This window comes from Dama dama, chromosome 28 (assembly GCF_033118175.1).
Source record: "Dama dama isolate Ldn47 chromosome 28, ASM3311817v1, whole genome shotgun sequence".
Taxonomy (NCBI): domain Eukaryota; kingdom Metazoa; phylum Chordata; class Mammalia; order Artiodactyla; family Cervidae; genus Dama; species Dama dama.
In genome coordinates, this window is record NC_083708.1 from 50,649,492 (window position 1) to 50,663,662 (window position 14,171).

Genomic DNA, 14,171 nt, shown 5'->3' on the forward strand with positions numbered 1-14,171 from the left:
TAAAATAACCTTTATGTTCTAAAATTTGTATCCTCTCTCCCATTAATCAAGGTGTGGGCAAACCCTAGTTTATTTTATAGGAAGATTTAAGATCATCACCTTTAAAAAGTTAGGCTTTCAAAACCACATTGTTATGTTTTCTGGCTTTTGAGATATTTTCAGAATATGAATGTTTTGACCATACCTGCCATTTTTTTTCTATCTGTGATAGTTATTCTCTCTGAATTTTGGCTTTTAAAAAATTATATTGTTAGCATGACCCAGCCTGTGGATGTATTGAACAAATGTTCCATAGGAAAATGTGAACTTCTGTGAGTGATTATAATTCCCCATGGGATTTCCTGAGTTATGTCTATTCTATTTGACTTCACCAATTTGGATAACATTCAGCTTGTAGGACTGAGTCTTTGCCAAAATACCTAAGGTACAATAAAGCGTTTATATATCTGTGAAATTTAGCAATTAAAAATCCAGCTTCTCAGGGATCAATATATGTGATAATACAAGTAAATAGAGTTCCAGGTGTTTTCACAGGTGAATGTATCTAATCCATAGAAACCAATTAGGTAATTGTTTTTAATCATGTCAGTAAAGATTCATGGATGGATTGTGAGGAGGAGGATAATTTTCCTTTTTAGTCTCTATAAGTTGGACTGGCTTTTATTTTCTGAATATCCATCAAATGCTTAAGAAAAATAAAAATAATTTATCTAGAAGCAGAAATTAAAAGATGGACACAAGGGTCATCAAGCTAAGTTTTACTTTTCGTAGGCTTTTAATTAGACAGACTTGTTGAAAATATAGGTTACTTAAATGGAATCACCAGCACAGAAACAAAAAAGTCATACACTGAAATACTGTTCTGAACTATCAGCAAAACCAAAAAATCATGAAATAGCATCTTTCAAGACTTTACATATTTCTTATGTTTTGCCATTCTCATATGCAAGATAATGCTTTAATTGCTATTTTCAGTTGAACATCTGTCTTTTATTCTTTTTAAGGGACTTCTTAAAATTAGTAATACTGTTTCTTGGTATTATGTATTACAAATGTTTTCATTTATCTTTTTCAACAATTAACCTGACTTGCTAGGTACATCATTTTTTTCTGTGGAGTTATATTTATCAATTTTTTCTTTGATATAATTCCTATGCTCTTGTAAAATATGTACTTTTTTTAACATTTATCTCTAATTCATCTTTTAAAAAAATATACCTTGAAGTAGGAAATCTAGTATCTTGCAAATGAGTAAGTTAATAATCCTGACTCTTACTGAATGACTCATGCTTTGCCCACTGATTTGAATGTGTGTCCACTTCTCTTTTCCTTATGTTTGCTGTTTATCATCTATTCCTGAGTCAGTGTTGTTTTACTAGTATTTTGTTTGTATGTTTGATAAGGAATGATCCCTCTCTGTCCTTCTTAGATGTCTTAATTAAAAAGTACGAATCATTGTATTTTAGTGAATCAAAATGTTGATTGGAGAAAATTTATTGATAACCTGCACAGCACAGTAAAGAACACTGGCTTTTGAATCGAATAGAGTTAGGTTTGAATCCTAAGGAATGAATTGAGGGGTAAATTTCTTCACCACTTTTAACTTTAGTTTCTTTATGGATGTGACAGTAGTGTCTTAAATGATTTAAAAGTTCTTGTTAAAATATTTTATGGACTTTGCTAGGTATTCATTACATTTAAAACCGTACTTCCTGGCGAAAGTCTAAAATAAAATCATGAAAATGGTGTTTTAAAAAAATTCATTTACTGGTTTGCAGCTGTAGTAGAATATCTCTTGGTTTGTAGGAACCTTTACTATGCAAGCCTGTTCTATTCAGCAGCCCCAGAGTGGGTCTCTCTGCAACATCAGTTAAGAGTATATCCTATATCCTGCTTTTAAATATCTCTAGTGAAAAAAATCCTCTTAACAAACAAGACAGAGGTTTCCCTTGCACTTTTGAATAGTGGTAGGTTAACTTGTGCTTAGGGAGGATTATTGTGACATGCTATAAAATACCTAATGAAGTATTATGAATTTCCAGTCACAGTTGATAATATCATTCACAGCTTTACCCACCGTCATGGCATTTATTACATCTCCACCTAGATATCCATTGGCTGGTGCTGGAAATTCTTCACATGCTTGGGGAAAAATTGAGTAAGTTTATAGATTTCTGATTTATGTCCTTTTTTTGAATCTAAACATGTTTTAATCTAAATTGTTTAAGATTATACAAGTAATAAGTGCTTTCTGGTTATTATTATTTTCAGTAAAACAGTAACGAAACTAGAAAGTGAAGGTCTTAACTTCTTTTTTCTAAGGATAACTACTGGAAAGTATGGTCCATTTATCCATCCATCCATACTTACTGTTAGTATACATAATATAGAAGCATATATAGGTAGAATTTTTGTTTTTGTTTCTAACCACAAGTGGTGTCATGTTGTTCTGTGGAGGGTTTTATTTAATAGTGCTTTTAGAAATCTGTTCATGTTAGCACATACAGTTTTACTTGATTGATTTATGTTATAGATCTTATGGACCTATCATAATTTTAGCCAACTCTTTTTTAATATTTCTGTTATTTCTGTTTGTTTTAACATTACAAATTATATTTCACTGAGCATCCTTGGGTGTATATACATCTTCAAATACTTGTGCAAGCTATTTTGTACAATAGGTTTTGGGAATTGAAGTAGCATATGGCACTTTTAATATTGTATATGCTGCTCTGGTGTTGTATAGTAAGATTCCCCAATTTTATACACTTAACCATGAGCATATCTTTGCCTCATACTCTTGCCAGTAGTGGCTATTATTATTTCTATTTTTTGCCAACTAATATGTGAAAAATGATATTGAATCTGTTTTGCAATTTCCTGATTATCAGTGAAATTGAAGGATCTTTAATTTTATTGTCTTTATATTTGCTTTATTAAGTATTTGTTTATTATATTTTACAAAACATGTTGCATTATTTTTTGTTTCACTCTTTGCTGTTTTTCTTTTGAAGTAGTTTGTATATATTATGGATGGTAAAATTTTATTTCACATGTTGCCTATTTATTCTTGGTCTTGTTCGTTATACATATTATCTAGTTGTAAATTATTAATTATTTAGGTTTTAAAGACATTCTTTACCTCAGTACCAGTTTTTCAATGAATTAATGCAAAAATAGATATATGTATACACGTGTATATGTGAGCACTTACATGCATACATATGAACATAGAATGGTATACACAAATGTCATTTCCTCATGTTGACTATTTCAAATAATATTTTTTTAAAGCAATAGTTAGGTGAACTTACTCTGACACAGGTACAAATTTAGGTATCTGTTACCTTGATTTGCTCTATTTCATGCCAAAAAGACTTGTACATGTTTAGTTTATCAGTATTTGTTAAAAGAAAAATGTTTTAAAGGCATTATTGGTTAGAAATATGGGTAAAGATTTTCTAGTATTTCCCTTGTATTTGTTTCTCTTTTGTTGCATTGTTGCTCTTCAGATGGCCATATTAAGGAAAGAAAATCTATTAAACGATACTTGGGAGGATTGAAACATCACTGCTCATTTAAGAAAGGAATTGTTTTCACATTAAACTTTTATTTGCAGAAAAAAATTTTTTTAACTGTTTCTGTTGCAGTTTTGTTATGTAAATATAAAGGTGTACAGTCACTTTCTTACTTCTGAATTAGTAAAATCTGCTGTAGTTTTAAACAGAATTTATTTCATTTTTAGAACAAGTTGTATATAGTCATCAGTTTATGAATCTGGCAGGTGACAATTTAACCAATGTCAGCTTATTTGAAGAACATTGTGAAAATCTTCTTTGTGATCTAATAAACCTGTCCCTCAACAGGTATGACAAGGTAATTCCTTAAGAGTTTATTTGCATTTTTGGTATTTAATGACAATAGTCAGTACTTAATGCGTGTGGTTTGTTCTATAAGAATTTAACCTAAAATGATTTACTTGTTAATTCTTCTAATTTTATATTTTATTTGGGAGTTGGTTGGGAAAAGAATTTGAGTTAAACATTTAAAACAGTCTAGTATTGATGTTTAAAAGACAAACCTTTTCTGTTGGTCAAATAAAACAATGTTTATGATGATTGGAAATTTCTTATCAAGTAGAGACCAGCCCTTTAATAACCTATTGTTATATAACAAAATAAATGAGTACTTAGGTAAAGCTAGTTGGCACATTTAAAGAGTGGTTTTGTTTGTTTTCATAAAAGGTCTAGAATTGGAGGACATTATGCGTTTTTACTAAATTACTTATCATAGTGCTTAAAGCAGTGATTTAAAAGTGCTATGGTATACATTTATTTTCAATCAATGGAAATCTGTTGACTGTCAGAACTTCAGGTTACAAGTATAATTATTACCTATGGGAAATCGGGATTTTTAATTTTTTTAAATTTAGATCATGTTTTATATATTGTCTAAATCTAGTCTGTGTTTGTAATGTAATTAGTAGGTTAACTAGATATGATAAAGTAATATCTTGATGCTTATTTTACTATGTTAGAAAATTGTATAATATGTGAAATAATGAACACATTATGAATTTCAGAAGTCTGACTGTCCCTGCAAATATAGTGCATATTCTTTGTATGCCACTGAGGGTATATTTAGGAGCATTGAGGGTATATTTGTTACAAAAATGGTAAAATCTTTATGAATTCCTAATAAGTTTGCTTAATTATAAAAAAATTTTAGTCTTAATTACAGTGAATTTAAACTTATCCTCTAATCATTTTCTTAGAAGTTTTTTTATTTGGCTGATGGATTAGATCAAGGTTTGGAAACCATGACCCTATAGCCAAATCTAGCACATCAACTTTTTGTAAATAAAGTTTTACTGGAACACGTTCCCATCCTTTTCATCCATTGTCTATGACTAAAGTTGCAGAGCAATGGCGGAGTTGAATAGTTGTAACAAAGGCTATTTCACTATTAAAGACTCAAATATTTACAGTCTAGCCCTTTATAGAACAACTTTGCTCTCCATTGGATGAGATGATTAAAGCAGTTTTTTTTTTAAGTTGGAAATAAATTCATTGTGTACTTTGTTTTTAGATGGAAATTTATTTTAAAAGTTAATGAAATGGTATGTTTTTTATAAGCAATTTTATGTAATTGAACATAAATTTTAAGTCATCAAAATCAATCTTTTAGAACATTTGAGGGGAGATATGTGATGTGTAAAATTCTGCTATCTTGTAATTTACTCTTTTGGTTCTTTTCTGAAGGTTAGGCCTTCTGAGGCATTAATGAGTCACCATTGCTCATGTCCATGCATTAAAGAATTATGGGTTCTACTCATTCACCTTCTTAATCACAGAAGTAAATGGTCTCTCTCAGAAGTAAGTTATAAAACTGTTAGTTATTGTTACTAACCCTTACATTGAATTTATGCAGTTGGTTTGGCAAAGAGAAATCTTAAAAAGCTGTTTTCTTTATAAACAGAGCACTGAGTACTAAATACTTACTGTATTTTTAACCCTAAATTGGCAATATGAAAATTCTAGGATAGGTATGAGATTTGACTCATAGTTTTATCTTCTCAAGTTCTTTTTTTTTTTTCCTATCAAGAATCCGTTAGGCTAAAATACTTAGTTAAAATGTGGAAGCATCCAAGATATCCTTCAGTAGGTAAATGGATGAACTGTGGTATATTCAGACAATGGAATATTATTTAGCACTAAAAAGAAATGAGCCATCAAGCCATGAAAAGACATGATGGTGGAGATGGTATTGGTTTAGTCACTCAGTGGTGTCTGACTCTTGCAATCCCATGGACTGGAGCCTACCAGGTTCCTCTGTCCATGGGATTTCCCAGGCACGAATATTGGAGTGGGTTGCCATAGGAACCTTAAATGCATATTACTAAGTGAAAGAAGCTAACCTGAAAGGTTACACACTGTATAATTACAACCACATGACATTCTGTAAAAGCCAAAACTGAAAACAGTAAAAAGATCATTGGCTTCTAGGGGTGGGCAGAACACAGGAGACTTCTGCTGCTGCTGCTAAGTCACTTCACTTGTGCCCAACTCTGTGCTACCCCATAGACGGCAGCCCATCAGGCTCCCCCGTCCCTGGAGTTCTCCAGGCAAGAACACTGGAGCAGGTTGCCATTTCCTTCTCCAGTGCATGAATGTGAAAAGTGAAAGTAAAGTCGCTCAGTTGTGTCTTAGCAGCCCCATGGACCGCAACCTACCAGGCTCCTCCGTCCATGGGATTTTCCAGGCAAGAGTACTTGGAGTGGGGTGCCGTTGCCCTCTCCGAGGGGACTTCTAGGACAGTGAAAATATTCTATATAATTTTAATAATAACTTAAATTTTAATAACATTGGAGACAGAAGAGATTAAAAGCATTCTGACAGAAAAATGCTGCTTTGAAAAGAATGGCAATTAGACTGGCAGCTGATTTCTCAACAGCCATGGAGGCCAGTGGGAATGGCATCATCATTTTACTGAAACAAACTAATTTTCAACATAAAATTCTTCAGCACAATCTTTCAAGACTTGGATGAAACAGTTTTCAATGAAGCAGAATTAAAGGGAATCCTGCAAGATAAATTTAGTAGAAGAATAATGATGCCACAGTAAAAAGGAAGGTTATCTGAGCTGTAGGAAGGAAGAGAGTAATAAAAGTGGTAAATGTTTTGTATAAATTATAATCGAGTGGGGTTAAGAAATAAAGTACACAGTAATACTAGCTTATAAGTTGGGTAGGGCATAAATGAGAGTACTTTAAAGTCTTTGTTTAGTCTAAGAGAAGAGCAAGATACATGTTAACTTACTGAGATATTTGAATGTATGCTGTTGTTTCTAAGGTTTCACTAAAAGAAGAAAACGTAGATTGTTTAACTTAAAGCCTGATAAAGGGGAAAATAGTGATATTGTCAACCAAAAAGAAGGCAGGAAGGAGGTGTAGATGGGAAAAGTAGGTGTATAAATAGAAATATAGAAAGGTGGTAGATTTTAGTTTTAAATCTAAAAAAATCATTACAGTAACTGAAATGGACTACTAATTGCACATTTAAAACATGCTGTCAGAGACTGTAAACTGTTTATAGGAGAATCTTAAAAAAGTTCAGAAGAATTTGGAACTGATAGTAAAAGATATAAGAAAAGATATATATCAAGTTATAGAATGGAAACAAAGTTACATAAGAATACAAACACACAAAAAAAGATGAAGCCAAACAATGTGTAATTAAGGCTTGTATATTTAAGTGGAAAAACTTACAAAATGATATAGAAGTCAGGATAATGGTTACTCCTGGATGGGAGAAGAAGATGTGATTGTGGGAGCTGCAAGAGCTAGTCATTTTCTAATTTTTAACCTGGATATTTTTATTATTCTCTAACTTTTACATATGTGTTTGATTTCTTTTGTGTGTATTTCCTTATAAATATGAAGGAAAAAACCCAAATCAAAGTTTCTGGATCAGTGTCTGAATTTAATTAAATCATGATGCCTCTGTTTCTATAGTCATTTTGGAACTGGTTGAATAAGCTACTCAAAACACTTTTTGAAAAATCAAATGACCAAAGAAGATCTGTGCTTATAGTCCAGCCAAGAGACCCATTGGGTTTTAGTTGGTGGATTATTACTCACGTAGCATCATTTTATCAGTTCGATCGCCATGGAACACCAGATGAAATGGTAAGATTTTATTTTTTTTAAACTTTCTTAAAAAGTTAATATATTTTTTTGTTAAATTAGAAAGTGAGCAGAAACAATAAAAATCAGATTATAATCCTACAGAAATAAATTTAGCTTTTGAAACTAGACATGCTGAATCTTTGTAAATCTTTAAAAAGTGATAATTAAAATCGCTTAAGTTTGCCAAAGGGAAAGCCTACATCTCCAGAAATGAGTTAGAGAATTTGGGGGGGAAGATACTTTAATCTGTTAAACAACCAAGAAGTAAACCAAGAAGTTTACTTCAAATAAAAAGACAGGTTTTAACTCGTATGTTAATTTCTACTTAGAAACATTTTTTTTCAGTGTCATTTAAAAAGCGCTATGAAATAAAAACCAGCTGGTTGATGTATTCATTTGAAATCTTATTTGTATATAACTTCTTCCATCTTCAGAAGTAGTATCAGTTCAGTCGCTCATCCTGTCCGACTCTTTGCGACCCCATGAATCGCAGCACGCCAGGCCTCCCTGTCCATCACCAACTCCCAGAGACTACCCAAACCCACGTCCATCGAGTCGGTGATGCCATCCAGCCATCTCATTTTCTGTTGTCCCCTCCTCCTCCCACCCCCAATCCTTCCCAGAATTAGGGTCTTTTTCAATGAGTCAGTTCTTCACATCAGGTGATCAAAGTATTGGAGTTTCAGCTTCAACATCAGTCCTTCCAATGAACCCTCAGGACTGATCTCCTTTAGGATGGACTGGTTGGAGCTCCTTGCAGTCCAAGGGACTCTCAATAGTCTTCTCCAACACCACAGTTCAAAAGTATCATTCTTCTGTGCTCAGCTTTCTCTATAGTCCAGCTCTCACATCCATACATGACTACTGGAAAAACCATAGCCTTGACTAGACGGACCTTTGTTGGCAAACTAATGTCTCTTCTTTTAAATATGCTATCTAGGTTGGTCATAACTTTCCTTCCAAGGAGAAAGCGTCTTTTAATTTCATCGCTGCAATCACCATCTGCAGTGATTTTGGAGGCCCCCCAAAATAAAGTTTGACACTGTTTCCACTGTTTCCCCATCTATTTCCCATGAAGTGATGGGACCAGATGCCATGATCTTAGTTTTCTGAATGTTGAGCTTTAAGCCAACTTTTTCACTCTCCTCTTTCACTTTCATTAAGAGGCTTTTTAGTTCCTTTTCACTTTCTGCCGTAAGGGTGGTGTCATCTGCATATCTGAGGTTATTGATATTTCTCCCGGCAATCTTGATTCCAGCTTGTGCTTCTTCCAGCCCAGCGTGTCTCATGATGTACTCTGCATAGAAGTTAAATAAGCAGGGTGACAATATACAGCCTTGACATACTTCTTTACCTATTTGGAACCAGTCTGTTGTTCCATGTCCAGTTCTAACTGTTGCTTCCTGACCTGCATACAGGTTTCTCAAGAGGCAGTTCATCTGGTCTGGTATTCCCATCTCTTTCAGAGTTTTCCACAGTTTATTGTGATCCACACAGTCTAGGGCTTTGGCATAGTCAATAACAGAAATAGATGTTTTTCTGAAACTTTCTTGCTTTTTTGATGATCCAGCAGATGTTGGGAATTTGATCTCTGGTTCCTCTGCCTTCCCTGAAACCAGCTTGAACATCTGGAATTTCATGGTTCACATATTGCTAAAGCCTGACTTGGAGAATTTTGTGTATTACTTTATTACCGTGTGAGATGAGTGCAATTGTGTGGTAGTTTGAGCATTCTTTAGCATTGCCTTTCTTTGGGATTGGAATGAAAAGTGACTTTTTCCAGTCCTGTGGCCACTGCTGAGTTTTCCAAATTTGCTGGCATATTGAGTTCAGCACTTCCACAGCATCATCTTTCAGGATTTGAAATAGCTCAACAGGAATTCCATCACCTCCACTAGCTTTGTTCATAGTGATGCTTCCTAAGGCCCACTTGACTTCACATTCCAGGATGTCTGGCTCTAGGTGAGTGATCACACCATTGTGATTATCTGGGTGGTGAAGATCTTTTTTGTACAGTTCTTCTGTGTATTCTTGCCACCTCTTCTTAATATCTTTTGCTCCTGTTAGGTCCCTACCATTTCTGTCCTTTATCGAGCCCTTCTTTGCATGAAGTGTTCCCATGGTATCTCTAATTTTCTTGAAGAGATCTCTAGTCTTTCCCATTCTGTCGTTTTTCTCTGTTTCTTTGCATTGATCATTTTTATCTCTCCTTGCTATTCTTTGGAACTCTGCATTCAGATGGGAATATCTTTCCTTTTCTCCTTTGCTATTTGCTTCTCTTCTTTTCACAGCTATTTGTAAGGCATCCTCAGACAGCCATTTAGCTTGTTTGCATTTCTTTTCCATGGGGATGGTCTTAATCCCTATCTGCTGTACAATGTCACAAACCTCCATCCATAGTTCATCAGGCACTCTATCAGATCTAGTCCCTTAATCTATTTCTCACTTCCACTGTATAATCATAAGGGATTTGATTTAGGTCCATACCTGGATGGTCTAGTGGTTTTCCCTACTTCCTTCAATTTAAGTCTGAATTTGGCAATAAGGAGTTCATGATCCGAGCCACAGTCAGCTCCTGGTCTTGTTTTTGCTGACTGTATAGAGCTTCTCCATCTTTGGCTGCAAAGAATATAATCAGTCTGATTTCGGTGTTGATCATCTGGTTATGTCCATGTGTAGAGTCTTCTCTTGTGTTGTTGGAAGAGGGTGTTTGCTATGACCAGTGCATTCTCTTGGCACAACTCTTCTTAGCCTTTGTCCTGCTTCATTCCATACTCCAAGGCCAAATTTGCCTGTTACTCCAGGTGTTTCCTGACTATCCTCTTTTGCATTCCAGTCCCCTATAATGAAAAGGACATCTCTTTTGGGTGTTAGTTCTAAAAGGTCTTGTAGGTCTTCATAGAACTGTTCAACTTCAACTTCTTCAGCATTACTGGTTGGGACATAGACTTGGATTACCGTGATATTGAATGGTTTGCCTTGGAAACGAACAGAGATCATTCTGTCATTTTTGAGATCGCGTCCAAGTACTGCATTTCGGGCTCTTGTTGACCATGATGGCTGCTCCATTTCTTCTAAGGGATTCCTGCCCACATTAATAGTTTTAATGGTCATCTGAGTTAAATTCACCCATTCCAGTCCATCTTAGTTCACTGATTCCTAGAATGTCGACATTGACTCTTGCCATCTCCTGTTTGACCACTTCCAATTTGCTTTGATTCATGGACCTAATACTCCAGGTTCCTATGCAGTATTGCTCTTCACAGCGTCAGACCTTGCTTCTATCACCAGTCCCATCCACAACTGGGTATTGTTTTTGCTTTGGTTCCATCCCTTCATTCTTTCTGGAGTTATTTCTCCACTGATCTCCAGCAGCATAGTGGGCACCTACCAACCTGGGGAGTTCATCTTTCAGTGTCCTATCTTTTTGCCTTTTCATACTGTTCATGGGGTTCTCAAGGCAAGAATACTGAAGTGGTTTGCCGTTCCCTTCTCCAGTGGACCACATTCTGTCAGAAGTAGTTTGGTGCTGCTGCTGCTGCTAAGTCGCTTCAGTCGTGTCCGACTCTGTGCGACCCTATAGACAGCAGCCCACCGGGTTCCGCCGTCCCTGGGATGCTCCAGGCAAGAACACTGGAGTGGTTGCTATTTCCTTCTCCAATGCATGAAAGTGAAGAGTGAAAGGGAAGTTGCTCAGTTGTGTCCGACTCCTAGCCATGCCATGGACTGCAGCCTACCTGGCTCCTCCATCCATAGGATTTTCCAGGCACGAGTCCTGGAGTGGGTTGCCTTCTCCGCAGAAGTCGTTTAGTATTGTATAAACCCATTAGTTCCATAAAGTAAGCATCTAGAATCTTGAAACCAATGTGTCTATATTTTCAAAATTGGTCTTTTTTTCTGGGGATGATTACAAAGCTATCTGATCAACAGGCCTACTCTGTGAGCTTGTAAAAATTCAGATTTTTTAAAATCTGGAGATCCTGTTTTAGTACTATAATCTGGTCTGGAGTTTCGGAATTCTTATTTTTGAAAAGCTCCGTGAATCTCTTTCAGGTATGGAAACCACTGCTTTATGAAACATGTTCCTTGATGGACTTCACATATTTTTCTCTTTTTGGAATATTGGACAGAGCCCAGAAATCATCCATGGAATCTGAGGGTCAGTTAGTATTGACATAGTGTTTTAGAAATGGGGAGGGCCTCTAAGTGATCCCTTAGTAAAAAAAGATCCTTTAGAAGAGCCCAAGATAAAGTAAGTCAAGTCAGAAAGTGCTCCGACAAGTCCATATACTGCTCAGGATCAGTGTATTTAAGCATTTTACTGACTCTTTGAGAGAGAACAATAGAATGAGCTTCTCGGAGAAAGGTCGTAAGTCCTTTGTTTATGCTTGTGAGTCCTTCCCATACTGGTGTGTGGAAAATGATAAATGCTATTATTACTGCAGAAGTGCTCTTATTGAGTGTCTTAATGGAGTTAATATGGTTATGTTTCACTTCTTTTAGTTCTTAAAATACTAGAACAACAACTCAAAAAATTTACCTATAATTCAAAGGTCTTTTCATAAGCATTTTTATTTCTCTTACCTTAATTCTTCCAAATACATATTTCTGATTTTTAAATCACTGTAAATGAATATGGCAATTAGTTAAGCACTTCGTGAATTCCTGTTGAGTGGCTATCATAATAATAGGTGCCCATGATAGGATACTCATGAAATAAATTGTGCTGCCTCTTCAAGTAATATGCTTTCAAGTTATTAATGCTTGCTGGAACTGCCATTAACACTTATTTCAATAAGCAGTACATTGCAGTAGTGGTTGATGTTGACCCCCACAGACTCCCAGTATGGTAGGTAATCTAGCCACATTAATATATATCATTACTATTGTAGTGTTGAATTGTACTGGTAGAACCCTCAGTTGCCATTGCTGAAATCACTCTTCTGTTTCATACAGAGAACTCCATGGGACATTATTGCTTTTATTAGCTCTGGATCAAGATAGTGAAAGAATTGTCTGTATTTAGAATAGATTAACCTATGTCTTTTAAGATTGCCAGTAGTTCTTGTATGATTTGCTTTTGTCAAGATACATATGTTTTTAATCTTAATCTTTAAAATTATGTAGAAGTTGTAGAGAGATTTAGAGGAGAGAGCTGTGTGTTAGTCGCTCAGTCGTGTCCGACTCTTTGCAACTCTGTGGTCTGTAGCCCACCAGATTCTTCTGTCCATGGGATTCTCCAGAAAGGAATACTGGGATGGGTTGCCACTTCCTGCTCCAAAAGAGAGCCAGAGTATTTGGGGGAAAAACTACTTTTATATAATAAAAATAATAAAGATGTGTCATACATGTGTATATGTGTCAAACAGATTCTGCCTTTATTCATGAGTCCTCAAAGAGTTTCAAACATTTCTTAATTTCTTAATGGCTTTAAAAGAAAAACTCAGACTCTCTAGTTAGTGATGATTTTCATTAGGGTTGTTACCTTCAGCATTTTGCATTTGCAAAGTGTTTAATATCTCAGAGTGACTATTTGGTTTTTATCTCAGTGAAGTGTTACGAAGTAGGCGAGAGATTAGTATTATATCCATTTTATAGGTAAAGAGACTGAGGTACACAGTAGTGGTACTGTGTACAACTGAAAAACAATAGCTACTAAAATAGTTGCTACTAAGGAAAAATAGCAACCTATTTTTTTATTACTTAGATAAATTCAATATTAGGAACTTTCTGAGGACTTCGTCTTATGAATACCTCTGGGAAGGTAACCATGTGTACCAATTTGCCAGGGACAATCACAGTTTGTGTCCATTTCCCCCTCATTCCATCTGGTTAGTTTTCCCCCTTTTATTCTCAAAAGTTTCTCAATTTGGTTTATAAATCATATAATTATTTTAATCTTTGATCATAAGGGTATATTAACTCATTCTTTCAGAGATTCTATAGGATGTTAATTTGTGTTTGAGATCTACTTAGATCAGAGTTTTGAAAATTATCTGAATTTCTTTTCTCTTTGTGATGTATTAGCATAGCCGGCTACCGTATAGAGAATGGTTATGCATTGATCATGCTTTATTCCACTAAAGAATACCTGGTGTGAGAGGATGATAGAAAGCAACAATGATTAGTCATATATTCTGCAGCAGAGAACTACCTCCAGTCTTGTGATAATCATAAAGATGTTTCAGTTTTTAAATGTAAACTGCTTTGCCCTGAAGGTTAATGTGAAATCTTTCCATTTTAGGTTGATTTCAGATATGGTTGATTTTTTTTTTTTTTTTAAGTTTTTGTAAACTAGACATTAGCTATATGTGTATTTAAATAAAAACTTGCCAATTGCTTAGTACTGGCTTATAAGAAAAATTCGGTATCTCACTTTTCATTCTAGAGGCTTTACATATTCATATATTTCTGTTTAATGCTTATCTCCCAACCTAGACTGTTATCTTCTTACAACCTCAGGCATCTGTTTTGCTTTTATTCT

The 14,171-nt window shown here is 34.9% G+C and overlaps 1 protein-coding gene across 4 annotated transcripts in view; it reads left to right on the plus strand.

Annotated features, from left to right (window-relative positions):
• MMS22L (MMS22 like, DNA repair protein) overlaps positions 1–14,171 on the plus strand; it is a 124,365-nt gene that overhangs the window by 11,183 nt on the left and 99,011 nt on the right. For 2 of the 4 annotated variants that reach the window (XM_061131884.1, XM_061131885.1), the window contains exons 7-10: positions 2,068–2,158; positions 3,746–3,876; positions 5,262–5,375; positions 7,514–7,687. In XM_061131884.1, coding sequence (XP_060987867.1) covers positions 2,068–2,158; positions 3,746–3,876; positions 5,262–5,375; positions 7,514–7,687 — 510 coding nt within the window. Of the gene's footprint in view, positions 1–2,067; positions 2,159–3,745; positions 3,877–5,261; positions 5,376–7,513; positions 7,688–14,171 lie in introns of those variants that run through there. The other 2 variants (XM_061131886.1, XM_061131887.1) reach the window with 2 other exon arrangements.